This window comes from Dromaius novaehollandiae, chromosome 2 (assembly GCF_036370855.1).
Source record: "Dromaius novaehollandiae isolate bDroNov1 chromosome 2, bDroNov1.hap1, whole genome shotgun sequence".
Lineage (NCBI taxonomy): Eukaryota > Metazoa > Chordata > Aves > Casuariiformes > Dromaiidae > Dromaius > Dromaius novaehollandiae.
In genome coordinates this window covers 67,779,532-67,807,198 of record NC_088099.1, presented here as the reverse complement: position 1 = coordinate 67,807,198, position 27,667 = coordinate 67,779,532, and the positions used below count along the sequence as shown (strand labels likewise).

General features: G+C 39.1%; 1 protein-coding gene across 9 annotated transcripts in view; it reads right to left on the bottom strand.

The window, feature by feature from the left end:
* Positions 1–222: 222 nt before the first annotated feature.
* Positions 223–27,667, bottom strand: part of FHOD3 (formin homology 2 domain containing 3) — a 409,852-nt gene continuing 382,407 nt past the window's right edge. For 6 of the 9 annotated variants that reach the window (XM_064506703.1, XM_064506709.1, XM_064506704.1 and 3 more), the window contains 3 exons: positions 23,354–23,525; positions 20,967–21,128; positions 223–6,229 (listed from right to left, as the gene is read on the bottom strand). In XM_064506703.1, the coding sequence (XP_064362773.1) occupies positions 6,147–6,229; positions 20,967–21,128; positions 23,354–23,525 (417 nt within the window). In that variant the 3' untranslated portion in view covers positions 223–6,146. The other 3 variants (XM_064506705.1, XM_064506706.1, XM_064506707.1) reach the window with 3 other exon arrangements.

Below are 27,667 nucleotides of genomic sequence, written 5' to 3'. Positions count from 1 at the left end.
CTTCACTCAGGATTATGAATTAGCTTTAAACTGTGAAACAAGGGATAAAAGATCAGCTTTTTATAACCAGACCACCCAGGTGATTTAATGATCACTGTTTTGTTGCCAACATAGGGGCTTCACGGGTACGCAGAGGATATGAAAAAAGCAACCCATTAACCTCCTTCTCACCAAAGCCCCCATGACTGGCTTCATCAACAAAAACAGCACCCAGCACAGTCAGCGCTTTATAAAGCTTTATTGCAAGATGTGTTTACATAATGCTGTGGAGGTGAGCTTTTAACTACTTATATCAAGAAATTTTGGACACAGGTCTGCGGCCAGTTTCTATGTTGACCCTGCATGGCACACAAAAAAATGTGATTGCATCTTTCCAGACAGTGAAGTGAGGAGAGTGGGGGGAGAAGAGGCAGAGGAGGGGTGCGTCAAAAAGCAAATCCCCCTGGCTTACACTTAACGTGACAAAGCTTCTGAAGGATGGATACAAATTGTAGGTGAGCTTTCTGTGTAGTAAAACCTTAAACAGTAATTCAAGTTCTTTATGAAATAAAACTGAGAAACCAAAATGCAGTTTCATGGACAATTAAATTTAACATAAAACAAATTTACCTAAAATGAGAAAACAACAAAAACAAAAACTCAACCAAACAAAAGGACCTGTAGGTAATATCTCTGACCATGCATGGCTTGTTTTTTAAATTACAATTCACAGAATAACACTGCTGGAAAGCCTATTTTACACTATGCTACACACAACACAAAAAAAATTAGTGACATTTACACAATTTTACAGTATTTCTCCTTCATCTAAGAAACATGTCCTTTTCTACTTTACATTTTTTTTACAATTCCCAGCTCACAAAAAAAGGACACTATTTGCGCAAAGACAGTCTTTAAAAAGGAGAAATGCACCCAATGCTACAAATAAACTTTTTCTTTCAAAGAAGCCTCTGTGTTAGATAGTCATTAAACAAAATACATCTCTGTCTGCCACTCAATGTGAAATGGACTAATTAGAAATAATTTTTTTTTGCGTAAACATAAAACTATAAAACATCTCCAAAACTCCTTGAATTACTTGCTATGTAACTATTAAACTGCTTGCCTGAAGCCTCTTGGTATTGCATGTGAAATGCCAATTCAGCCAGTTGCCGCCCCAATCAAAAAAAAAAAAAAAAAAAAAAAAGGTAGGCCTTACATGGTGTTCAAGTATTTGCAAATCGTTTTCAATAGTGGCCAGTAATCAAACGTTCTCATATGAAAATGCTCCAGTTTATTTTTTTTCAGAGCCTCTAAGTACCTGGCAGTTTTTCCTGCAGAGAACCATCAGCAGACATCCTCCTTAGATGCCATTTCTGGTATCCAGATGTGGAAAACCAGAGCCATCTGAACACTGCACAGGGTCAAGTGCTATGCCTAAATATGCACACACAACTCACCTTGAAGATAACAGGAGAAGCTGTATATGTGTATGAGTGAAAAAGAGAGATACGAATGGTGCTTGTGGCTCTGTGTGACTTTCTAAGCTTGCACATCTTTTAGTTGAAGGTAGGCAAAGTGTACATCTGCATACAAGTTGTAATAGGAGGATGAGGGATGCGAAACTGGTAAGCTACCATCTTCTCCCCAGGTCATCCATTAAAATAAAAGCATTGTAAAATGTAATGCAAATGTAAAAACAATAAAGCACGAAGCACACGCACATCTGAATGCAGACGAGCATCACGAGTCAAACTAGTTCTAAAGGATTTTGGATAAAGACACTTGTTTTTGTTACATGACAGGATACCAGTGTGAAGTGGGCACCTGACAGAAGAGTCATTTCCTGGAACGACGCTGGCAGCGTGCCATTTCCATTTGCAGCATTTGCTGCATCCCTGACTTGTGACTTTTGTAGGTGGCTTTTAGCATTCTCCCAGGCATGTTCACAGCACAGTGCCCAGGGAATTAAAGGCTCTGTCCTGCCATGCATCAAGTACCTTGAGGGAGAGCTGTCCAGCCAGATCAAGACGCTGACTCCGAATTTCTGTTAAATTGGGGCATAAGCTCTTATCCAGGTATTCACACGTGCCTTTTTATAAAGGGAAAACCAAAGTCTTGTCCACCTACATACCTGATTGCCTTTTTTTGCTGAGTCAATTAGTACAGATTTAAGATAAAGGAAGGTCAAAGAGAAAAAGACATGTATTTTGAAAACTGCTTTTGATGATGTTTCAAATACTTATCAGAGCAAAAAAGATCCTCATTAAAACATCTTTTTTGTTGATTTTGGGTTATGGATAGGGGTATATCAAACAGAATGGTCACATGCAGCAGCCAGTGGGCTATAAAACATCTGGAATAAATGTCTGGTGCCTGGACTTACTAAAAGGTGAAGAGTGATGAATTTAATTTTTGTAAGGGGATCCTTCATTCTAGATTGCTGCACACAGCGTTCCTTGGGGGTATTTCTTTGCCACAGCCCCAAAACTGCTACTGAAAGTCATCCCTCAGTTGAGAATGAGGGAATACAAAGTATTTGTGTGCAGTCTCCTTTTAAAGACAGAGGGAGAGGAAAGGAAATTAGGATAGCTTCCCTTTGGTGGCCATTTCATATGTTCAAGTTTACCTCGGTATCCAAATCAGGAAGGTTTTATGGTGGTAGATAGACAGGCAAGTTATTGGCAGCAGATAGGTGCCAAAATAAACACCAGCAGTGACTCTGAGACCTTGCTGGAGAAACTCTGGGGACTAAATTTGCAGCTGACTGGTACTGTGAAAAAGATAAGAGAGGTGGTTATTATGGCTGTATGTGTTTAAAAATAGCCTTAGAACCCTAAGAGAGAAATAGGAACATATGTTATTACATCGGGTTTCCAAAACCTTTATCTCTGTCACAAAAACAATCTTTATCACACACATTTTAGAACAACTGCCCACACTTATGATGAGAGCTTTTGATGAAGAAGGGGCAGGCAGCAACTCAGACCCTGAAGCTTAGGACATGATTAGACAAACAAATATATGCAAATATAACCAACTCCTCCAGTTCACCTGGCATCTACTGGTTAGATAAAAGGGAACAAAATTATTTCCACAGTCAGGACATTCTGGCAGACTCAGGAGGACATAATGTGCCTTAAATATTAGCATATTGGATCACTGGCCTTTTTTATTACAAATTGAAATGGAAATCTTTCCTGTAGCTATTGCATTCTTACTGTTTTGGACTATCTTGCTGCAGTAAACACTGAGGACAGTGGAATTAATCTTACTGTATACTACAGCATAAACAAGACCAAGTTATCCTTAAGGAAAATTAGTATCAATTTTACAGGTGTAGAGCAGGAGCTTAGGCAAAAGTACAGAAAAAGAAATATAATGGAATTATGGACAAGGAAAAATATGTTTCAGGCATAATACACTTGCATCCAGAGAATCTGAATGGAATCTGCTTTTTTTCCCCTGAATTTATTCTAACTTCCTTCTCCATATTTAATTTTCTACAAAATAAGGTGCATGTTTTATGAAGTTTTATATAATTTTTGCCCAATTCCTGGAAAATACATATGCTCAACTATTAATAATTTACCAAATATGCTACTTACATACAGTAAGCACTGACATTCAGACACAGATACAGAGGATGTATTATGTCTAAATGAAACACTTGTTTCCTGTTAGCAAGTGGTCACCAAGAGCAAACTACTTTTCACATTCAGCCTGTTTAAATGAAAATATACAACTTTAAAAACATGTGATTTCTGCCTCCAATCAAATATAGGACCTCTGTCAGTGTAAATGCATTTTGTTGCATTTGGGCTTCTTTTATCACTTAACAGGCATAACAGTTCAACATAACCATTACATTCAGGGTGTCTTCCTCTTGTTTCAGACCTCAAAGACCTCCACAAACCCCCATGACCTTCATCTCTTTGTTCTAAGCATCCCTAAGAAAGATTTAAAAAGTCCACAGTGGTGAGCAGCACATAAAGATTCACTTTAAAATTCAGGTGCTGGTAGGTCTTGCTTATTTTACAATAAGATTAATTATATGCCACTTCTTTCAGTTTCCTGACCAGCCTTCTCTTCATAGCTTTCAAATACGCAATACTTTTCATTAATTACACAACTACTGCCTTCTGTCTGCTTATAAAATTGACTTTTTAACAAACTGAAGTGAAAAACACATCCGTTTGATGCTATCTTTGCAGAGCCTGTATTCATTATAGTGACTTTTTACCCTACAGACTCGACATGTGAAGATTCAAGGCAATGGTATATAAAGAACGAAATGTTACAATCAAAAGGAGAGCAAGCATAGATAAAATTTTTCACCACGTATCTCACTGTAGTGTTGTCAGCTACCTGGTTTTCTAATCACTCGGGTGCCGTGTTCAGTGCAATGCGATGGATGACCAAGGTTCCAAAGGTTTATTCTGTTTGGTGCCACTATCCTGAACAATCTTCAAAGATTATCCTATCTGTAAGGGGAGCAGAGGAAGTAGGATAACTTGTGGACATACCTGACCTAGCTTGGGTGCCAGAGGCAACATAGTTATAGCATTAGGAGCCCAGTATAGACTAATTACTCTTACTTCTCAAGTGTGTTTTGCAGCCAAAATTGAACCCTATGTTGCCACAACTAAACTGCTGCAGTTCTCCTGTTAGCCAGTTGGAAGGAAGCCTCAACTATGACTGCTATGCAGACATACCCTTAATCCTAGAGGCTAAGGCAATGGGAAGAGTTCTTCTTGTGCATTCTTCAGAATCAACTGGTCACCTACAGGCTTTGGTTTAGAAAGTTCCCTTTTATGTTACTGTTAATTTGCAGTTCTCTTCAAATGCTTCAGCGTTGGCTAGGATGACTGGGTTCAACTCATCTCCATGGATGTGAATATCCTCCACTTAAAGGCAAATGATTTGAGTAAAGGTTCTTCAAACACATGCTGAGGACAGTTATAAAAGTTAGTTATAAAACAGTGAGATAAGGGCAAACATTTTGGAGTGTTCACCGTGGTACCCTCTCCACTTACATCAAGGATAATCACAAAAAAGGGTAAAGAACAGCAAAACACAGCAGGCTTTTAGCAGGGTCATTTCATATTCAGATCAAATAAACAAATTTTAAAAATTAAAATCGAAATAAAATCACCACCACATTATCTTGCAGCAGAGAAAAGCAGCATGAAGGGCACAGGCAAGTGAACAAAACTTCTTGATCTTAGCATCTGAATGCATTTATCTAGTGTGTAAATTGTTGGCATAGATTTCTCTGAAACTGCACAAATGCACAGTATACCTAGAGCTCAACAAGCAGGAGGTATTCTGTGTCCTCTCTCTGTGTATGTGATACTATGTACAGCTTGAGTGTGTATTAATACACATGAATTCAGGATCCTAAACTTTCCACTTGTATTGCAGGCTGTCCGCTACCCCACAGGGTGAACCCCATTGACTAACACTGAGTTCCTATGAAAAGACTTTTTCCTCCTGTCCAGGTGGAATGGTAAGGCCCTCGAGCGAAAATCACCATCCTGTTAACTTCAGTGGGGTGTGATTTCACACCAGGACCATATGTGTATAGATACATGCACAAATATCCACACATTCATTCTGTACATATACAAAGGTACACATACATTTTTACATTCTTTGGTGGCAAAATAAAAAAAAAAGAGAGAGTTGCACAGACTGTGCACTTTTGCTTAATGAATCTGCTTTACAAAGATTGGGGCAGTTGTAACAGGAGTTATTTTGCCTCTTTAAGGACTGTTCCTTGCATGGACAAAATGCCATACTTTTACAATGACTAAAACAGGGCACAAGGAAAGCCAGCATAATAAACACAGCTCACACAATGAAAGATAACTCAGAGAGAGCCCCCTTATACCCACGTCAACACATCACAAGAGAAGAGGCCATAAGCTTTCACCTACGAGCACCCAAATGCTTCCTTCGTTACCATCAGATGTAGTGTTGAGCTGTGACACACCCTTCTTCTGCCCTGGTTGTGGGTTTTCTCTTTTTGTTTCTTATTAAAATTGAATTAACAGAGGACGGGACGTTGGGAGCAGCAGATGAGGCTGGCAGGACAACGCCACACTGAATGGTTGTCAGCCTGCGTGGTACAGATGACGGCTCTTCTCGTCGCCACCACCAGGACATCAAACCTGCATCTCAGAGGTGCTGATCAGGCCCAGTGCTTTGGCTTCTTCTGGTGTTAGTCCGCTCTTTAGTGTCCTTCTTACTGTATGGTCATAAAATGCAAAGGCAGGCCAAAAAAACCAAAGAAGAATCAAACAATTAGAAGTAATAATTACACAAAGCTTTCAGCTGAAGAATGAACTCTAACATGCAAGCTGAATCAAACCAAAAGTTGCTATGTACTCGGGGTCTCAGATTCAGAAATACTGAGTAATGCCCTATGCCAAATCAATGGGAACACCAAATATCTAGCAACTCCAAAGAAGTAGGGCATAAAAACAGCTGTCACGTGACATTTAGTCAACAAAAACTTTTAAGGAAAAATATCACAGCATTATAAGAAAATTTTCTCTCTGTGACATTGTGTTAGGTGGTTCTCAGTCCATAGAAAGAATCATCTGCCCTATTATTTTGTACAGTTTCAGAAAGAATTTTTAAAGGACCTGTTGGATCTTTATAGGGCTCTATTGGATTTTTCCCTATTAAATCCTATGAGGCCTTTCTACAAGGTGTAAAAAAACAAAAAAGATTAAAATGTGACAACTTTTTTGTCAATTCAAATCCTTGCAAATAATGCCCTCATATTTGCTCTCCTTTCTTCTGTAAGTCCCATATCCTAGTCCACATCTGCATCATCTTTCTCATTACTAGTCTGCAGCATTTTAGTTGAATTTAAATGGTAAAATCTAGGTCAAAATGTTGTTTCTTATTTTGCTATGAAGTTGTATGAACCCCAGCTCTGACAGAAAACTTTTTAAATTTTTGTTTGCCATTTGTTTTCAGATAAAAGTGACTATGTGACTACACACACTAAGCATCACTGCCTTCCTAGTTTTTCTGTCACCCTGGTTTTCAGGTGAATGCACTTTAGTCCAAGATGCAACTGCAGAAACCCACATAGTGTCTGTTCACTCCGCATTTTTGATATTCCTTCAGTACAACATCAGCATTTACAAGTTTACGCTGCATGCAAAGTGTAAACTGTGTCTTTACGTAGAACAAAATATATTCAGAGCCCCAAAACGATGAAGAAATCTAGAGCAAACCCTAGAGAAACTGCTTACAAAAAGTGCTTAGAGACTTCTTGCATTGCTCTCATGTAGTATAATTAAGACCTCTAGCTTATTAAGAGATTTACTCTGTGCAACTGAAACTGGGTGGTCACATTAAAAGGCCTAGCAGCAGTGAGAGGAGCAAATGGATCGGTATGGAAAACAAGGAGATAAGAGAAAGGAAAAGTAGGGGGAGTTGAACATTCTGCACCATGCAGGTAGGATGAATGTCATCTATGTTTAGCAGCCAAACCACTTTCATGAATTACTGAGGATAATTAAGTGAGCTGGGAGTGCCATGTGTAATTGTTCCTCCCTCGTCAAAACCTTACTTGAAGATGTTTTTTCAAGGCTCGCTCCATCCTCCCACAGTATTTGCATAATTATTGACCACCAGGAGTCTGTGTGGCAGCCTTTTATGATATGCAGCTCTCCCCACTTTTTCATACGATCACAGTCAGTAACATCTGCCAAGTTTAACAGTGCTTAGCTTAAAGCAGCACAACATAAAACGCAGCTGATAAAGCTAAGGTTAAGAGAGACTAAAAAAGTGCTATTGGAAGAGGGAAATACTTCAATGCATGCCTTAGACTCTCCTCCATGATGCAGAACACGCAATGCAGTGTTTTGGGTCAGTCCTTATCCTTGGTGCACTTTTAGACTCCTCAAATTTGATGTCCAAATATCCACAGTGACAAACGTTCACTTCCAGCCATGACTTATGAAATACCTTAGGGTCTTATGGACTCAGTGAATCACACACTATTTACTTTTATATCAAAATGAACTATATCAGGGATGAAAGAACAAACCCAAGAAAGCAGCAGCAAAAACATTCCTGTCTTATCTGGAGCAAAGGTTTCCCTGAGCAGATCACCTTTTGAGCTGCCTGGGCTGCCACTCTCCTGAACATGAGTTTATTTCTGTACCATCTGTAACACACAGCCAAGGAAGGTATTGTAGCTAGCTTGGCTTCACTAGTAGAATGGTGTTAACGTGGACTAATACTTGTTTCTTTTCAGAACTAATTAAAGACCAGCCAAAAGTCTCTGCCGCTGAGCTCAAAGGGGTATTGGACCTTGCTCCCTAAGAGATTATTCCTCCTCTGTCGATGTGAATTGTCCACAACAGCTATATTGTTGAAGCAATGAAATTGTTGGTCATAAGAAAAAATATATGAGTACAAGAGACTGAACTTTCACCGGATGACTCTCTAGAGCACAGAACCTGCTCCCACTACAGGTAGAAACAAACTAGAAAACTGAACATAGAACAAATTTCTGCAGTTTAGATGGCTCTGCATTCATGATTGCTCTCACACATATATATCCACTTCACTCAGACCACAACAACCATTGTAAAACAAAACTATTTTTCTTGTCAGATGGTAAGACAGGAGGAATGAGAGAACAAGCAATTGTCACCCCTATTTGTAAATATTTAATAGGCACTGAGGTACTCTGCTAATAGTGATCACGTACTGTATAAAATAGAACACACAAAATTTGGTCTTACTTATGCCAAAGTAAATCAAAGAATGGTTGAGGTTGGAAGGGACCTCTAGAGATCATCTAGTCCAACCCCCCTGCTGAAGCAGGGTCACCTACAGCACATTGCCCAGGACCATGTCCAGATGGCTTTTGAGTATCTCCAAGGATGGAGACTCCTCTACCTTTCTGGGCAACCTGTTCCATTGCTCAGCCACCGTCATGGTAAAAAAGCTTTTCGTTATGTTCAGATGGAACTGCCTGATCTGTGCCTGTTGCCTCTCACCCAGTCACTGGGCACCACTGAGAAGAGTCTAGCCCTGTCCTCTTCACATCCTCCCTTCAGGTATTTAATTCCTGGGACACATGCAGTTATAATTAAACAAAGTGGTCTCTTTTGCAATCTCTCACTGTAATTATTGTATTATCTCAGGTCTGTTCTATTATCTCAGCTATCCCAGACTGTTCTGTTATCTCAGTTCTCTCCTAAAATACAAAGACAGACATCTCAGTGACTTGAGCTTTTAAGGTCTGCAGTTAGGAGGAAACAGCTCCAAACAATGTAAGACTTTGGCAGTTGCAACGTGACTGTCATGAAGATGGTTAATAAAAAGCAAAGATGTAAAGAATCTTTTCAGTGACAGAAAGGTTCCCATAAACACAGTCAGCCACTGACTTGTATAAACTAAGCATGTGGGGCCAAATACTGCAAAGTCCTGTGACTATCTGCAAGATTAAAGCTGTCCACCATCAATAGACAACCTGAGGGATCACAGCTGACAGGATTATGGCCCAGACCCAAACGAGTGAATTCTTGCCCCTACAATGCAAAAGGCCAATCCGATACATATGAATTTACTTGTAGTATGCACTATTTTGTACTTAGGGAGGTGCAAATGGCCTGATAAAGGATATTTTTATATGAAAATTAGATATAATATGTGCAGATTACTAACATCCGAAGACACAGCTGAAGGATGCAACTTTTTCAGTAGTACTACAAGAGCAAGTTCCTGCCCCACTGTATTCTTTGCACTGGCTTTTGGATGATGAGGCCAGGAGAAAGCTGAATTTCTCTACAGGAGGGGGACTACTCTGGGAGATGGGTGAATCTTGTATTGACATGGTGTTAAACAGACATCCTCAGACTTTTTCCTATTTCCTCATAATGCATTGGGTAGGGTTCCTTTACTTTAAAAGAGGTAAAGAATGATTTCAGTTATCAAAATTGAATGCAAAAAGACATCTTCCTTCCATGTTTTATAGGCCTTACAAAATTAAGTTTCTTAAACTTAGATCTTTACTCTCCCCTCTTCACTGAACTCTGTCGTGTCTCTAACTGGACTAGACATAATATCTTGGCTTGTAAAACTCTTGGCCTGCTGCAGATCACATTAAACTGAGTTACGGAATGTATTTTGGAGGCAGTGACAATAAAAATAAGGCTTTCAAATTACCTTTTAGGTTCTTTAAGCAATTTTTAAAACATTTGCTAAAGAAACATAACATAGAGAGAAATAACTTTTACTCGTCACAAGCAAGGCCTGCTGAGATCCCATAACCAAGAAACCACATGTTGTTTTTAGGGGGTTGGAGGGTATGATGTTCTTTGCTAATCAGGAAATCTAGAATTTTATTTGATATCCTGGCAGAATGCAGTGTGCTTATGATGAACTCAATGAATTTGACCATGTCTGTTGGGTCAAAAAACTACACAGATGCATACCCCTCACAGAACTGGGGATGTTTTAAAAGAGAGGAATTCCTCTAAGCATAGCTTTGACAAAGAATATAATTAATTTAACTAGGGGTTAGCAGGTTTTTAAAGGGCAAACAGCATCCCTGATCTCCCCTCCCCCTCCTTTTATTTATTTATTAATTTTTTAATGTAAGTGTCAGTAAAGAAAAGCCTGGCTAATGTCATTTATTCTTGCATTTGCAATGGCTTTTGGCACATGTGTCTAAAGCATTTCTATGGACATGTCATTTGAAATGCAGAATATTGTCTGCATAGGTATGACAATTCTGCTGCTTGAGAAGTCACAGAATTTTGTGTCATTCCTACAGTAAAAAGATGTGGCATCCACAAAACTTTCTTTAGGGCCCACCTGCAAAGGTAACGCAGTTACCAGTTGCTGACTGGAAATTAAGAAAACTCTAAGTGGCTGTAAATTACATAGCAAGAACAGTAGGAAAATCAGATTATAAGAGGCAATATTGCTCAGTTCCATCATCCCATTTGCTACCCTTCCACATCCAGCTCACACACTCAGTCTATTTTCCAATATATTTACATTTAATATATTGTCTTGGATTTTACACAGAGTCCAGCAATGGCAATTTGCAATGTAAAAGCTTAGTCCAGATACTCTTATTCATTCCCTCTAATCTTCTTCTGCATTTGTGTATTTTTTACATCACTATCTGCTATCTTGCACTAAGCAATACTTACTCTCAAGTATGCACGTATAATTTTTTAGTATGAGTAGGCCTAAATTGTCAAAGCAGTAAGTGCAGAGTTTTTCTTAAGGGGATTTGCAGGTGAATTTTTGGATTTTATTAAGCACCACTGTGAAGAAGTACAGTCAACTGAAAAGTGTTCTTTGTCTGCGTCAGCCATGTAGAAAACTTTAGGAAACAAGGTATTATTGCCCTGCAGCTTTGTTTCCAGTCCCAACAGCATCTCACGGCCAGCACAGTCTCTCCCAACAAGCAACTGTATTGTTCAATCATCTCCTTCCTGGTGTAACGCGTGACCTCCTGTGACATAAAGGGAAGTTAGCAATGGAAAAGGACAAAGTGGCTTTTTGTAAGAAAAGCTCGACTTGTTTTTCATCTTCAGGTGGGTTATGTTTTGGGGAACAAGAAATACATTGCTCTAAAGAACATGGGCTGCATGAAGAAGATACTGTTTTTAAAGTAATATTTAACATGTAGTTGAAACTGCTGAAGTTAAATGTTTCCAGCTACATCTTTATAGCTTTAAGCATTTTATATATCATCATTTAGAGTGCATCAACAGTAAAGCAGAGAAGAAGGAAATCTTTACTTCCCTGAAAACCTCCTATGACAAAATCCCCTCATTTTCAGGACTTCTGTGGAAGCCACTGTAAAAAGTTACTACTAAAAACAACCCTGCTGCTATCCCTTTCATCGCTTCTCCCACTTAACTTCATCAATCAGAAATGACTCCACTATTCATAGGTAAAGCATTGGGAGTATACAGCTTACCAACAATTGAGTCTAAATATAAGCGCTACACTTCATAATATTTGCAAGACTAGACTATACTTTGACAATGCACAGAAGGACAAAAAAGGCAGTAAATAGGATATAGAAAGTAAGCCATCTAACACAAGCGTTGGGCGCACAGCCTTTAAATTCCATTTGAAATTTTAAAGTGACTTAAAGTCTATTTTAAAGTGATGTATTATTAGATATTAGACTTTCAACTAAGGGGACAGCTCAGGCTTATAAATGCAGAACTGTCTGTTCAAGAGGCACTTGGCAGCGAAGCGTGACCATCTTTGAAAACAAAGGCTCTGTGGAATGTAAATTAATTATCTCCATTAGCAATCCGTGTTGGGAAATAAAACATTAAAAGGAATCATGTCTAAAAGCCAATCAGATTTAAAACAGCTGTGATCAAAACAAAATCTTGTAAGTATGCTAATCAGTTGGTGCTATTCTACCTAGAGAGACACATGTATATTTAAGTTTTTGATATCAATTGTTTGAAAAAGTAGGGTTCCCTTTCATGCTATATGGCTGGGCAAAATAAAATTCACAGAAACTTTGTATGCACTTGTTTTTCATCTCCTAACAGAGACTGTTCTCCAAATGCATTTGACACTCGTGTTAAAACGTAGTCAAACTCGTGCCCTCACAGATCCTTATGTTAAACAACTTCATGGCAGCAGAGGGCTCTCTCTGGCAACTGTGGTTTTGTTGCTCTTCTGGAAAGCTGCGTATGAGGCTGCTTTTCTTACTGAACTTCTTTTGTAAGGCAACTTGTAAAGCAACCTTGTACTTCCTTATCTTTTCTGGTTCTCAAATGAAGTACTTTCCGTAACAACAGTGTGATCTAGTCAGCCAGCAACTCGCTGCTTCTGATTTCTTACCCAGATGCTGGAAAAAATCATCTTTGAGGAAGGAAGAATGATGTAAATAAGGAGCATACTGCTGACCTGGGGTAAACTTGAAAGCCATTTTAATATGGAAAGAAACCAAACCAAATACATACTCTACCAAATTAAGGGTAACAGTGTGCAGCCCCACCATATGTTACGTTTTAATACTCAAAGTGCTATGTATTCCAATTTTGGGAATGAATTCTGTGCCAAGAATTCAAAGCCTTGAAATATACCTTTAAAAGATGCCAACTAAAAAGAAAACAGAGGGTAATGGGAATGAATTTATGGACAGAGTGAATGGCAAAGTGGCAACAATGAAATCAACTATTTGTATCTCTTGGAAATTAGCTTTTTCCTACAGAACTACAGTTTAAAAAGTAGCAAAAGTGTAAATCAAAACAAAAGTATTTCTGTAGAAAATATCAATACCAATCTTCCATGATCTGGGAATATGAATAGCTTTATTTCCTACATATACTTGTATCTCTTACTTCTTACCATCTGCTCATCTCTTGCCAGTTTGCCTTCAGCTCGTTCTTTCTCGTAATAAGGCAAGTGCCATTTGGCCAAGAAATGGCCAGGGAAATTCGAGCACTTGAAACCTATGTGGAGAAGCCCACAGGAAGCTGCAGAGCATTCACCTTTTTTGATTCTTCCACGGGAGAAGAATCTCCAGTTGGGAGCAACATCCAACTGGAGGAGACATGGCACAAGGACACGGCAATGGCCTGGTTATGTTGTGGGATCTTACTGGGATGTATTATTATGTAATTTAAAAAATATATTTTTAAAGGGCTTTATGTACTACCAGGATGTACTCTCTGCTAAGAACAAACTCTGAACAGTGGCTACCTCTGCCTCCATGGAGCAGCATGTCTCTGCAGGCATTTAATCATATGCAGTGACAGCCACTCTAAAGTCACTAAGGACAACTCACTATAGCAGCGGTTTTCTCCTTGTCCCTGCATGATGTCTTCTGTGTTTATAATATTACACACCCGGGCACGTGAACGTTTGTATAGCGTTCAACATCTCTCTGCTTTCTCTCTGTAAACTGAAATAAACAGGGATAAAAGATATGTGATTCTTTAAAAATCGTGTATTTAATTTTGCCTTCTCCAATCAACACAATGACTTCTCACACTTTTTTTAAAAAAAGAGCTGCTTGAACAACTACTAGATTCCACAGTATCTCTGAATACTGGTAATGCAATCCAATGCAAAGTTAAGGAATGTACTGCAGACTGCGATGGTACAAAGTGGGTTACTTTTATATCTGATTTTCTTATATAAAATAAAGCTGTTTCAAACAAAGTCTGAGGATATGAGCCTAAAAACCAATAACTGCATCAAAATAAAGTTCATTACAGAAAGGTCACATAGATTCCCCTGAAACAGTGACTGGAAAACAAATTTAAACCTCTTTAAAGGTAACTTTTTACTAGGCTTTTGAACCAGGCTTTCAAAACCCCCCTTGTTTTGAAGGATACATAACACAGAACTACACAGAATGATGGTTATTTCACTTGCATGGTGCTAAGACCAGGAGAACATTCTTCAACAAAACTTGAGATCCTGAAAGTTAAATGATGCACTTTGAAAAGGGCATACTCATGGAGACTGCCAAGCAAATACATAGGTAGTGTATTTTGATTAGTTAAAAAACAGAATGTATGCCTACATTTTAATTTGTCAAGATCAAAATTATTTTAAAAGAAATCTATAAAAATAAATCAAATACATGCTGCAAAGCAGAAGAAAACTGAACATTCCTACATACATATTTCGGAATAGCAATGATATCAGGAATTACAATTATATACAGTCAATTATAATTGACCAAAAAAACCCTGAAACAGCTATTCAGCCTCACACTCAAAATAAATACACTGATTTAAAACTAAATTAAAAATCAAGGTGAGACCTATAGGCTGGTTAAATTATTTAACCCCTGCCTAGTGCTGTCTCTCCCACAGCTGTTGATAGCAGCCTCCAGCAGGCATGAGATACAGGACTACATAGGCCTCAACCTGGATCAGTTATCTCACTTTCTATTAATTACCCTGATAGCTGCATTTATTATTCATTCATTATTATTAATTGTATTTATTATTTATGTATGTACATATTTATTTACTGTAGACCATGAAGTTATTTCTGTCATTTTTGCCATGATCATACCATCCTGTGGATGAAACAATGCTTAAACACCTTAAAAGGCATCCAAAAGACACTAGCTATCTTGGCATCTATTGAACATAACCTCCCAGCTGCCAGCTTTTTAAGTGCTTTATCTCACAATTTATTTTTCACTCAATAACTAGATTTTAATTAACTCAACATTGACCATCTGAAGACTCAGTACTTTGTGCAAGGATAAACAGCCTTTGATACTGAGTACCATCTGTGACACATTTACTTTTTCTAATCGCCAAGATTTTGTGCAAAATGTGCATCACTAACTAGATTATTCTGCCCCCTCCTCTAACTCCTGGTAGAATCCAGTTACTCAAAATCCTAAATGATTGGTTGCAAATTCTAAGTAAAGTTGCTTGCCTTTAAAGCATTTTATGCAGACTTTCTTCTTGTGTAAGGTTTTTATTTTTTTAATGCATAATTTCCATTAACTCCTGCTTTTAGTCAGGCTATAAATACCAGGAGAACAGTCTCCCTCCTGGTATTTTGGCACTTCTGTATCTTTTCATAGCCAGAAAAAGTAAGTGGAGAGACATGAAAATGAAAAATAATGAAAAAAACAAAGAAAAGAAAAAAAGTTAACTGGAGCACCCTATGAATTCCAAACAAAAATCCCACACCTCTGGAGTCAAACAGTCACAGATCCAGTGTTTTGTTTACAAATATGTTTCCAAAGTAGCGCTGCATGTGTTTCTAAAACTTGTCTCCAGGCCTGGTCTTCTGGCAGAGTTCTCTTCCACATTTTGGCACCTTTTGACAGTGTGCTAACTCCTATTTCACTTCTACGCAAGGTGGAATTTAGTATGAAATATCTGACCTGGGATGTTCTGTAGTTAAGCTTAGTCCATTAGCCCTGAGCTTACTTGTTTAGGATTCAGATACTCTTGATTCAATTTCTATCTCCTCCACGGTCGACTTGTAGGAGTCTGACAGATTCCTTGATTTGTGTCTCAGATTAATTTCTGCAAAATTAGGACAATAAGAATTTCTTACTCCCCACAAGACACTACACAAACAAACGAATCCTTATGAGATGCTTCCATATCTCAGAGAGGTCAGTCACAGGGTATAGTATTAGGCTAGCATCTGCGAGCTAGCATCTCTAACTGAAATCTACAGCAGATTTTAAGAGTGCACACACAGATAAACGCTGAGATAAAACAAGAAGGAAAACAAGCTTCTTGCTGTGCTGCTTCCTCATTCAGTGCCTCCAGCAGAATCCAACACAACGACCACTGGAATACGTGCTACTTGCCATCGAGTATTAGAGTCACACCTGGGTCCTACATTGTGTTATACCATTCAGACACGTAAAGAGTCAGCTCAAGGTCCAGGGGGAAACAACGCAGCATAGTCAAATCATCTTTAAAGACCTATTTCCTTGGCGCAGTTCTCTGAAACAGTTTGTTGGCAAGAACATGTTGGAATTCCCCACTCACTGATAGCTACCTGGACTTTTAGGGAGCCAAGATACAGAGTTTCAAGTATGAAGGGTGCTAATACTAATAATTTATAACGAAGGAGGAAGACTCAAGTTTAATCCTCCCCTCCTTAAGCTAACTGCTAGTGAGATGGTCTGGTTTTGCTATCCTGTGGCTTTCATCAGTATTTGAACAAGGTAATGAATCCTGAGGACTTTCTCTTGGAACTTATTTTCTGAGCCACTCCATGGTCATTCACAGGGGTCAGAAATCAGCCCCGTTTGGCTCAATATTTCCAAGTATTCCTCTGCCTATGCTAGAATTAGTATGGGTACCTTCTGTGCAGTGATGATACATGATTTTTAAACAGGAGTTTGATTTTTGTGACGCGCAGTCATGGCAGTAGTATCATACTCCTGACACAGACTGTTCATTTCAATGGGACCAACACAGAGATGGCAACTGCACAAGAACGTAGTCCTGAGAATGATATTATGTTAGGAGATAGATGCTTGAACCAGAAGAAGAAAGACAGCAGCAATTTCCTATTTGTCTATCACTGAAGATTTTTTTTTAATTAAAATGTACTTAAGTAAAGTTTTTATCCTATAGATGCTACTGCTAGTTTTTTTTTTTTTCTTTCTGTTCTCCCAAAGCAACTGTGGCTATAATACCTACTTTTTTTTCCCCTCCCTCAGACAAAAGCAATTGCCACAGGTTGGTTCATCATGGTGTGAGTCTCATTTACTAACAGAATTTTCTAATCATTCTCCCCTCCCCCCCTTTTTTTTTTTTAATAATTTCTTCTGTTACCTCACTTCTTGTTGCCTTCATAGCAAACTCTGGCTATCTAGCTTATATTTACTTTTTTAAATTCAGTCTCTTTCTGTTAAATAACCTCCTTTCTTGACTCTTGTTTTCTCAAATCTCAGTGGTGTATCATACAGAAATTTCCATTTTTATGCCCCTAAATCCAGTGATGCACAGTCTATAATAATGTTCCACAAGCTGTTAAAATTAACTTTAGCAATTGTATTCATTGGAATGTGGACTATCAAATATAGGGATTCTTAAAACTTCCTTATTCCAATTTTCCTTTCCACTCACTGTTTGTTATGGCATCGTTTGTGAAGGTCATCCTAACCTTACAGGAGAACCAGACAATCTTAATTATATTATTTTTTATTCCTTTGCTAAGTTGAATAGCTCCCCATAGTGTTATAGCAACCTTTCTGACAAAAAGCTGCCCTCAGTCTTCAAGAATGGAAACAGTGTATTTTCAACCCCAATTTGTATTTTATGCTTTTAAAATATGCTGAACGGATATCCCTAGAGGTTAGAGTCTGTCGTTTACACATAGAATAAAGACTTCAGAGAAAAAAACAGCACAAGCTTCCCATGGCAACTTGCCTTGAAGCTGTCTCTGAAAGACCACCTGGAGGGGTGACGGAGCATTTCAGTTTTTGTGGCTCATTCACTCTTGTGCCTTTCTGATGAGGCTTCTAATGAAACGGTACAATTGTAATGTTGTTTTCTCATATGTAACAGCAACCTAGTGCGTCTGGTAGGCAGGTCACTGAACATCCATGATGAGGCATGACTTCCAGTTGTTACTGTACTTCTACACATCTAATTTTGTCTTTAAAAATCTTCAGTGTGTAAAGGCCTAGCACAAAATAAAATTCTCTCATTGCAGATCATCACAGGAGCTCAGTCTTCATGTGCTTACTGTGTGTCTTAACTTTCTGTAGTCCCTTTCAGCTCCTGCTGAACAAATTCCTTCCTACTAGTTCTCAGTCACCTTCAGTCATATCTGGATTTATCAGTGATCCTTCACATTTTCAACGGCTATACCAACAGATGCAGATGTTTCCATCTATCTTTCACTGGACTCCTCACTGCCTTATTCCTCCTCAAAATTTATGGTTCTGCTGATTGCCTTGAGATCTCAGACTCTTCCACATCATTAATATCTACCTAAGCTCTCTGTGTACCCGCTACAGTCACGCTGCTCAACAATTGCAACAGGTAAAGTGATTCAACTGAACTTGTCAAAATATCTCATTTTCCCATTAATACTACTTATTGAATGTAACTGAACCTTCTCCTGTTTCTATTTTCCTCCTAGTTATAGATGACTTGAGTATTGCTTGCTTTTACTTCAAATTTTCCTGTCTTTCTCTGTCAAATCCTTCTCCCATGAGAACCCTGCATCTGAACCACAGGAAATATTTACAGTGCAAATGGATATAAATCTTTTGGGTTTCTGATTTTGCTAAAAACACAGAACTCAGTGCAAGTTCACTAAAAACTCTGCTAAATATTAAGTGAGCCTTATGATTTTCAGTTCTGTGTTAAAAGCAATGAGACATATGCAACACAACACGCAGTGAACGCTTTTTCTTTTAACAGAATTTTACTTTGATGTTTGTAAATAGTGTGAATACCAAACTTGCAGCAAAAGCCAAAAGATATGTATGGGAACCTGAAGATTGAACCAGGTGAATCAAACCCACCAGATATTAGGGTCTCTTTGCTCAGCAGATAATAAATATCATAGAGTCTGCTAAACTAAACCATTCAAATGTGCTTAAGATATTATTTCTAATATGTTCATGCAGGACCTGTGTTATATTTCTACCAGGAAGATTTTTTCTGCATTTAACTTAATTACACACTTACAGGAGCTGGTCTCTGCTCTCTTCCTGGAACACATACAGGTGCCATATTATCAGTCTAGCTGAGTGTATTTTAAAGCTAAATGACCTCATTTATTCATCATTCAGGTATATCAACTATCACAGTGAAACAGTTTAGTCAAGATATTCTGCTTTCACACTTTCTTTCGGCACATGTCAGCTGAAAGGGACGCTAAACTACTGAACTTCATGTTTATTTTGAAACTGTCTTTTAATCCGCTTAAGAGTCTCGTCCACATTTTGAAGAACAAACAAGCAAAGGAGCTGGATTCTATCATGATTAATTACAATGGAAATCAGTCCCAGCCTAAACATTTACTGAATCCCTAATCCCCGTTAATGTTTTCACTAAATTTGTATGAAAGCCATTTTCACAGAAAAATATATAATATTTTTATTATCATCATCCTCTTTTGCTGCAGCAAGTGCTTCCTTGGGAAAAAGGTGCCTGGTAAAGAGCAGAAATACGGCTTTCCGGTGTGTATGCGTGGGGACAGTGTTGCTAACAGAGGAATAGTTCAGCGTGGGGTAAACCACAGAAATAGGCAAACATACAGGAGCTTTGTTTGATATGCACAAGTCAACTAGGGCAGTCAGCACAAGTGTGGAGCACCACAACTGTGTGGGGAAGTGGGTAGTAGAAGGTACAAGGCTATGTCGCAAAGACATACAGCATAGTGCACGATGGAAAGTGAGACAGACAATCCAGTGTCAGCTCATTTTCTTTGCTGAAAGTCTGGCTCATCTAAATAGCATGTCTACTTTGCTTTTACTCTTGCCACATGCAAAAGTTTCTTTCTTAGCATGTTGGGGAAAGTGAATATGCTTTCAGCACATGCTAGTTCATAGCAGTTGATTACTGCTTATGCCAAATGCTTTTGATCGCCAGCTATATTACAACAATTCCACAAAAAAAGAATGTCCGTGTGATTTTTCACTCACTGTTGTTGTCTCCTCTTTGTCCTAACTTCCCAGAAATGCTAAAAAGATGGATGGAAAGGTAGTCAAAAAGCCACATAAAGTGAATGACATTAAACATCATAATCTTACGTTCTTCAGGTACTTGTCCTTGTCACAGTAACTGCAGTAGTCCCTGCACATTAGGAAAAAAGCTAGAAAGACCATCACCTCTTAAACACCGTACTTACTAAACTGCAAAATCAAATTGCTCATACTCAGGTGCCCGAGTTCAGCCCTATGGCTGTACTACACCACTGGAAGACTGTCTTATAAATGGGCTACTTTTCTTCCCAGGGGAAGTTAACCTAGTCTATAATCACTTTGCAGCCAAACAGCACCAAAATAAGTAAATAGTTTGTTTTCAGGGCTGCAGAAGGAGGGTGTACAGCACAGTAGAGAAAGATTTTAAAAGGTGAAAATCTCTCAAGCTACTATCTGCTTTATGAATAAATTCATCTACAGATACAACTACTGCTTTTTATGCGCGTTCATAGTACCTCATGGAATTTAAGCAGCCTCCGTTTGAGGTCGTCCTGATCTGACTTCTCTAGTTACAAGTAAATACTGTCATCAGAGAAGCTCTAAAGCACCATAACACTTTTTTTTTCTCTTACTGCTAAGGACAGTTCAAGTTTTCTAGAACACAGAGAGACCTGTTACACACAACAGCATTTAACCTATAATAAAAAGCATACATACCAATCATAAATACACACTAAAGCTACTGTGTATTAGCAATGCATGTCTCTGTACTAAGGACCAAGTTCATACACCAACATACATAAATATATGCACATATTTATTCTGAGAAGTTTAACAGCCATATACTCACATGACTTCCTGTTTGCTCGTGACCGCTTCCTCTCTCTAGGCACTGCTCGCTGGCTTGGCACTTGGGTGGCGGACTTTACAATGCGATCCATGATCTCGTCCGCGGCGTCATCCGTTGCATTAGGTGAATCATCGTTGCCAGCATTCCATGAACCAATATGGCCTGGAAAAGGCAAGCAAACGAATTTGAGGGAAAACAGTGTCACTTTGGTTTTGCAATTGGCTTTTTGTAGAACTACAGTGGGCAGTTCAGTCACTGCTACTTCAAATTGGTCAAAGTAGAAGACTGCCTAATGCAGAACATTTTAAAATAATACCCTAGATTCTCTGCTGTATCAGCAGAGACTGGAGAGCTCAAATGCAATTATAACTTTCTACTCTCCTCAGCCTCAGAGTCCTAGGCTTGACCATACTACTGGCAACAGTCTGCTAGAGTCTGTCTAGAAGCCGGGGACAGCTGGAGTAATGCGTGACCATGTTTTCCTGTGCTCCTATTACACAGGGACTAGAAGATATGTCAGAGAAATTGATGCAAATTGGCAAGACCGGTCCTTCATACCAAAAAGAGAGAAATGATCCGTCTCCAAGCCTCTGTATCACAGGCTTGCAAAGAGGACAAGACAAGGGAAAAAAAGTGGTTTGATGTGTCTCGTTGTCCCCTTCACAATGAAGAATTTACCTTCTCATCACAAAGTTGTATCTGTCCTGGCACAACTGCATGTGCACACTCTGTTATAAGCAGAAAAGCAAGAGTCATAAGCTCTTAGTGAAAAGCTATATAAGCAATTTTGGTTAAAACCACAAACAAGTGAGCCATGCCTCCGAAGCCAAGGCTCCGGCACTCCTTACTCCACAGAGTTCTCCGTCAGATGCATCTTTTGATTCCTCCACTGTGGACTGCTGGTCAGTGTGCTCTTCGTTTCTGAATTATTTGAAGGCATGTATGTAGGGAGAACACTGACAGTAAGCTTTGCAAAAGAGTGGGTGTGGTAAAACTGCAAACAGCTAAAAAATCCCTGGCGAGACCACTCCGTATCAACTTCCCTGGTGTCAGTAAACAATAGCTTTGATTAGCAGCCCATTCCCCTGCTTTTTCCTGGCTCTTGTCACAAACAGTTCTGTTATGATAGTGCTCTGAACAAGCTTCTGTCTGGCGCACTCGTTCTCTGCCTCTGCTGTTCTTCAGGGGAACACAGACTGACTCTTATTATCAGGACATCCAGGATTACTTCAGCTATTCGGCCTGTTGCAGAGCAGCTTGAATTATTTCATCTGTGTACTTTAGCTACTTGGTTTGCTTCTTAAACGGGGGCTGTGAAACCTCTAAACTGGGCAGGATCAGGGTTAAAGCCTTAATAAGCGGCACACAGAAAAACCCCTATGAGTGGTGGATGCTCTGGATGTGATATCAGCAGTGCTAAAAAGGAATTAGGAAAGCGTAAGATATCCAGATGTGAGGGAAAAGAAATACCAGAACAGAAATGGTGCATGACCCTTACTTGAAAACCATCTTCCAGGTATCACTTCTGAAACCACATACATGGTACGAAGGGAAGGCGAAAGTAGTAAAACAAACAGGTGAGCCCAATGTCTGTAAAATGATTTAGCAACGGGGAAGTGGTTTACGGGCTGCTCTTACAACGAGGTATACCAGTGAATCATGTCTTGGACAAGAAACGGAGATACCTCACTGCCAAGGATGGTTGTATCAGTGAACACTTTTGTCAGAATATCAGGTGTTGGAAACAGCAGCTTGAGTCAGGTTTTCATTTCCTCTGTGTCAGCTTTCAGAAATGACCAGTGCTGACACTTGGAAACAGCAGAGGCTGCAGGCCTCAGAGGAAGAGATATCCGCCAGGACAGAGAGGAGATGCATGCTCCTTGGCTGCACTAACCCAGCAGCATTGCAGTTCAGCAGGGGAGCGGTTAAAAGATTCACCATCATTTTCCTGCCCCTTTTCCAGTCCCCAATCATTCCTAAAAGGCTGCAAGGCCCTTTTACTTCAATTCCAATAGCTACTTTGTGCTTGCTCCTGTTGAAAATAAGAAAACCAAACGGTGTAGACCCCATTTTGATTTCACAACAAAAAGAAGAAAACCTGGGGTATTAGAGGGCAGCCAAGTTCACAGGCAGAGAGGTGAGGATTTCTCCAGGCTTTTATTCTTTACGTCCCCTCACACTGCCTTGGCTGCAATCAACAAGTTAAACTTTGGGCAAAGGCTTCCACATCCCTATGGCTCAAATCACTGACTCCAGGATGGAAATATCACTGTTTTTTTCCCCTTCCCTTTTGACCCTTTATTTCACAGGCAATATGCAAGGGTTTAGGCTGCCCTGTGGCTACCGGGTCCCAACAGATGTGCCTGCAGTAGAAGCCTGGGGCTCACCTCGGCTGGCTCTGCTCCTCGTGCGAACGCCCAGCGCAGCAGTGCTCTCCCCGCTGACAGAGGTGGTCTTCAGCACTGCCTTCATGTGCTCGTGCTCGGCCACGTCCTCGGCGTACTGCAGCCCCTGGGGCTGGCTCTGGGACGGCGGTGAGCTGCTGGAGAACTTGCCAGTCTGCGGGAGGAAAACCGATTTGCCATTTAAGTGACACGGCCCAGGGTAGGTTTTTAGCTCTACAGAGTGCAAATAGCAAAGAGAACAGGGCCAGCGTTCAGACCATGAACTGCACGGAGAAAAACGCAAGGTCCTTGCCCTCACAGACTGATTTAGAGTGAGGATACTCTCCAAAGAGTAAAAACAAACACTTGCTCCTCTCTGACACCATGTACCCTCGAGCACAAATAAAGTAGAAACAACATGGTATCAAGGAGCAGACAAAATGAGAGAAAAACAGATGCATTAGCTGGGGCTTTATAATAGTTTTGACCTTTTATCCAAGAGTATAAGGTATAAAGCAGAGGCTTGCTTGGAAACCTTCAACCTGGGCATCGCCTAGTCAGGGGGTCAGATATTACAGAGAGGGGGACAGCATGAGACCTGACACAAATAAGATACTGTTTTTTTTCCTGTATCAACACCTTTCAGTAACTAGGCAGAGTTGGCAAAGTGGTCTATGAAACCACCTTTTCCTCCCTTACCTTTCTGCGCTGCTACACAGAAAACTTTCCAGCTGCTCTAAAACATAAATACCTATAGTAAATTTTAAATGTACTACCAAATAAACACTGAAAAACCCCAATCTTAAAACAACTAGGCAAATTATTCTACGGCCAAAACACAAAAAGTGCAGTCAGCAGTTAGGGGAACAAAACAAAACCTTAAAAAGATTTTGGAATCTGTCCTTTGCTTCCCCGGCCTCCCTGTGATTTCTTTGTCACCAAGACAACATGCACAACAGTGGCTAAATTAGCTGCAAACACATAACACACCAATGCAACAGGGGGCACCAGTTACTGAAGAAATTTATCTACAAGTGTAGCCAGGTAAATCACAGCACAAGCTGACACTTTCTAAGGAGAGTTTTTGCAGAAGAATGAAAATTTATAAGACATCATTGTATTTTGAAAGTGGGAGGAGTGGGCTGTTTTTTCCCTTTATCAGCCTATACCTACAAAAAGCTATATTGATCTTCAATCCATTCTTCTTATCTACAGAGACTAAAACAAATTTAAAATACAATTCTACCCTGAAAAAAGACAGGCTCTCAACAGCAAACAGACATCAGTAGTTCTATTCCTTTGATATTTTCAGTCATATCAATCCAGCATCAGAAACTGAAATACTTTTCTTTTTAACCTTTGTTATTCCTAGAGATTCAACACAGACAAAGGAAGGTGTGTTGCATTCTATTCTTCTCTTGCATGATAAACAATATTATTTATTAACTTGATGTTATCAAGCCAGTCAGTTAAAGCATGCAAACCTTCAAAGCCTTTCTTTCAGATGATGGTAAACTGGAAGAAAAGAATCAGCCGTACTTTCAGAGCTTAGATTGAGTTAGACTGCAAACTGAAAGTATTTAATCTGGAAATCAATGATGGGATGATGCTATTTTAACATAACGACTTTTCAGAATAATAGAAAGTTAACTGAATAGCAAAACAATAATCCCTACAAGGCACTGAGCTAAATATACTAGTATAAGATTTATTTTTGATAGTGAGAAGTTTGGGCTTTTTTATAATGTTAGCTTGAAACATTTTGATGTGGAAAGTGTGCAAGTGCTACAGTATCACTTGTGAAATTGAAAGACAAAAACATTAGAGACAAACTTCTATTAAAGTGCATGCAGATTTTGCATACAATAGGTTGTAAAACTAACCAATACCCATCTCAGAAATTAAAAAAGGATGATGCCTCCCCATAACTATTACTTAGAATACATACAGGTTAGTTAAATATCGGCGTAAGAAAATAATTTTTTGTAATTTTCTTTCTGCAGCCCATGCTATATAGCATAAATCATCACTGGGGGAGAAGCTCTATAGCCCAAAGTTTTATTCCACTACTTTGATTTTCAAATGTTTGTGTAAATTAATGCCCAAATCTTAGCCTCTTGAGCAAATGGCTGCCATTATGAAAGACTGAGTATTAAGCCACATTTTTTATGGTCAGACAGTTGAGCAAAGTGCTAGTGCTGAATAAAAAATGTAATGCACAAGAGATGCTGCCAAACCAATAGATTGCTTTATCATGAATGTAGATGGTGCATTATAGTTTCTATGTTATTTATTCACTCATTTATTCATTTTCAGTCTTCAGGAGCACTTTAGGATAAATACATGAACTACTCCGTGGCTCACCTCTTTGGAGACTGATGAGTCTTTTTCACAAATCGCACAGCAAGGGTAGACTCATTACAATTTGCTTTGCATCCCTATAGCCTGATGCTTTTGAACACCTTATAAAATAGTAATATTTGGACTTACACAGCTTCACATTGACTGTGAAATTATCATGGAAATCCTTAACGCAGAATAACTGATGATACCCATAACATTTAGATCATTGATGTGCTGGGTAGTAGAGATACTTTGCAGTTTAGTAAAGAGACACTGAGGAAAAGAGGAAACTTAAAATAATTAAGGATCGAACCAGGATATCCTTATTCGAGAGAGCATTTAAGCAAATGGTTAAAGCTGACTGTAAAAATGCACTCTTACAATACAGCCAAAAAGCTATGACAAAAATGTCATGATTCTTAGTCCAGTTGAGCAGATGGAGTTGAGCAGTCCATATTAACTAGGTTAGAAATTAGATGTCACAGCACACAGGGGATATGGGAATGACATGCTCTTTCAAAGAACCATACCTCGGCATCCTCCTCTTCATCAGTCTGCCAAAAGAGACATAGGACAGGGCGGAGAAGGACAAACAGCAAGATTTAGGAAGGACAGAATGGTCAAACCACGACAGAGTAAGAGGTAACCGTGGTATTGTTTACACAGTTATAAGAGGACGTATAAATACAGAGTGTATACAGAATTCATGTCTTAGACAATCAATTTGCTAATCCCTTTTAGTCAATGAACAGTAATCCCATTGCACGCAGTACAGACTGTTACAGTAAGTAGGATAACATTTTATTTTTTTTTTATTTTTTTGAGAGAAATTATGAACTGAAACTGTCCCTGACGCATCCCATATCTCTCCCTTGAGTCATGCTATTGCCTGCCCATATTTCGCCCTCTGGAAACTGAGAGCACTAGAAAGGACTTTCCTTTTTCCAACTGCGTTCAGAACAGGGAGGTCCTGGTTGCTCTTCCTCCCACTGCAGAGGTCAGCTTCTTGGCAATTCCTTTTCTTTACCCTTAGACTGCTTGTTTTCATTCTTTTTTAAGCTGGAGTTTTTCAACTTTAAGCTCCAGTTTAACAGAGCACAAAAATCAAGTGCTGAGGAGTCTCTGATTACATGCTTGAAGTTCTTCAGTAGTTCCCTGATACCAGACCCTGGAAATTAGAGATGCAATTATCCTGTGTCATTCAGGGCTTTCACCCTCTGTGACACCAGGCACGTAAAACTACCTTGAGAGGCACAATACATTAAATGTAATGAGCATATCAAAATCTTACAGCATGTGGAGTGTTCTCAAATTCCAGAGTCTTAAAGGAAATTACAAAATATTTAGAGTTGTGTTCACAAATACCTGGGAAATTCTTCATCGGGCTGTAAGATACTCCATGTGAAAGGCTCTCAAAGTGAAACAGTTTCTCAAGTATCTGGGCTCCTTGTTTCCATAAGTTTCTTTTTTTTTTTTTTTTAATGTAAACATAACCCAAAAATTCTGGTGCATCTTTTTTTATTTGTGGGTTTTGTTTTGTTTTTAAAAGAAGCTTTCCACTAAATCTACCCCCCTCGCTTGTGTTACTAATAGATATTTTCAACCTTATCTCCTTCGCAATTATGATTTTTTTTCTGGTATTGATTCATTCTGTTTCAGAAACATTCATCATCAAAAATGAAAGCCTCATTTACTTTGGCCCTCATCTGAGTTTCAGCACAATCTCCATAAGAAGATTAGCTGGGAGAATGCTGAGCAGCACATTAACATTACTTTTTAAGGGTATGTTTTATTCTAAGAGTGAGATGCTTATTTTTCTTCAGACACAGTGGCACTGACAGAAACACAGGCAGATATTTTGCAGAGGAACTTGGGCAGGTATGTTCCCTTTGCATTATGAAAAGATCCATTTGCTTTTTCCATCCCCTGGGAGTGGAGAGGGGGGAATCACACTGCAAAGCAATTCTTCTGAAA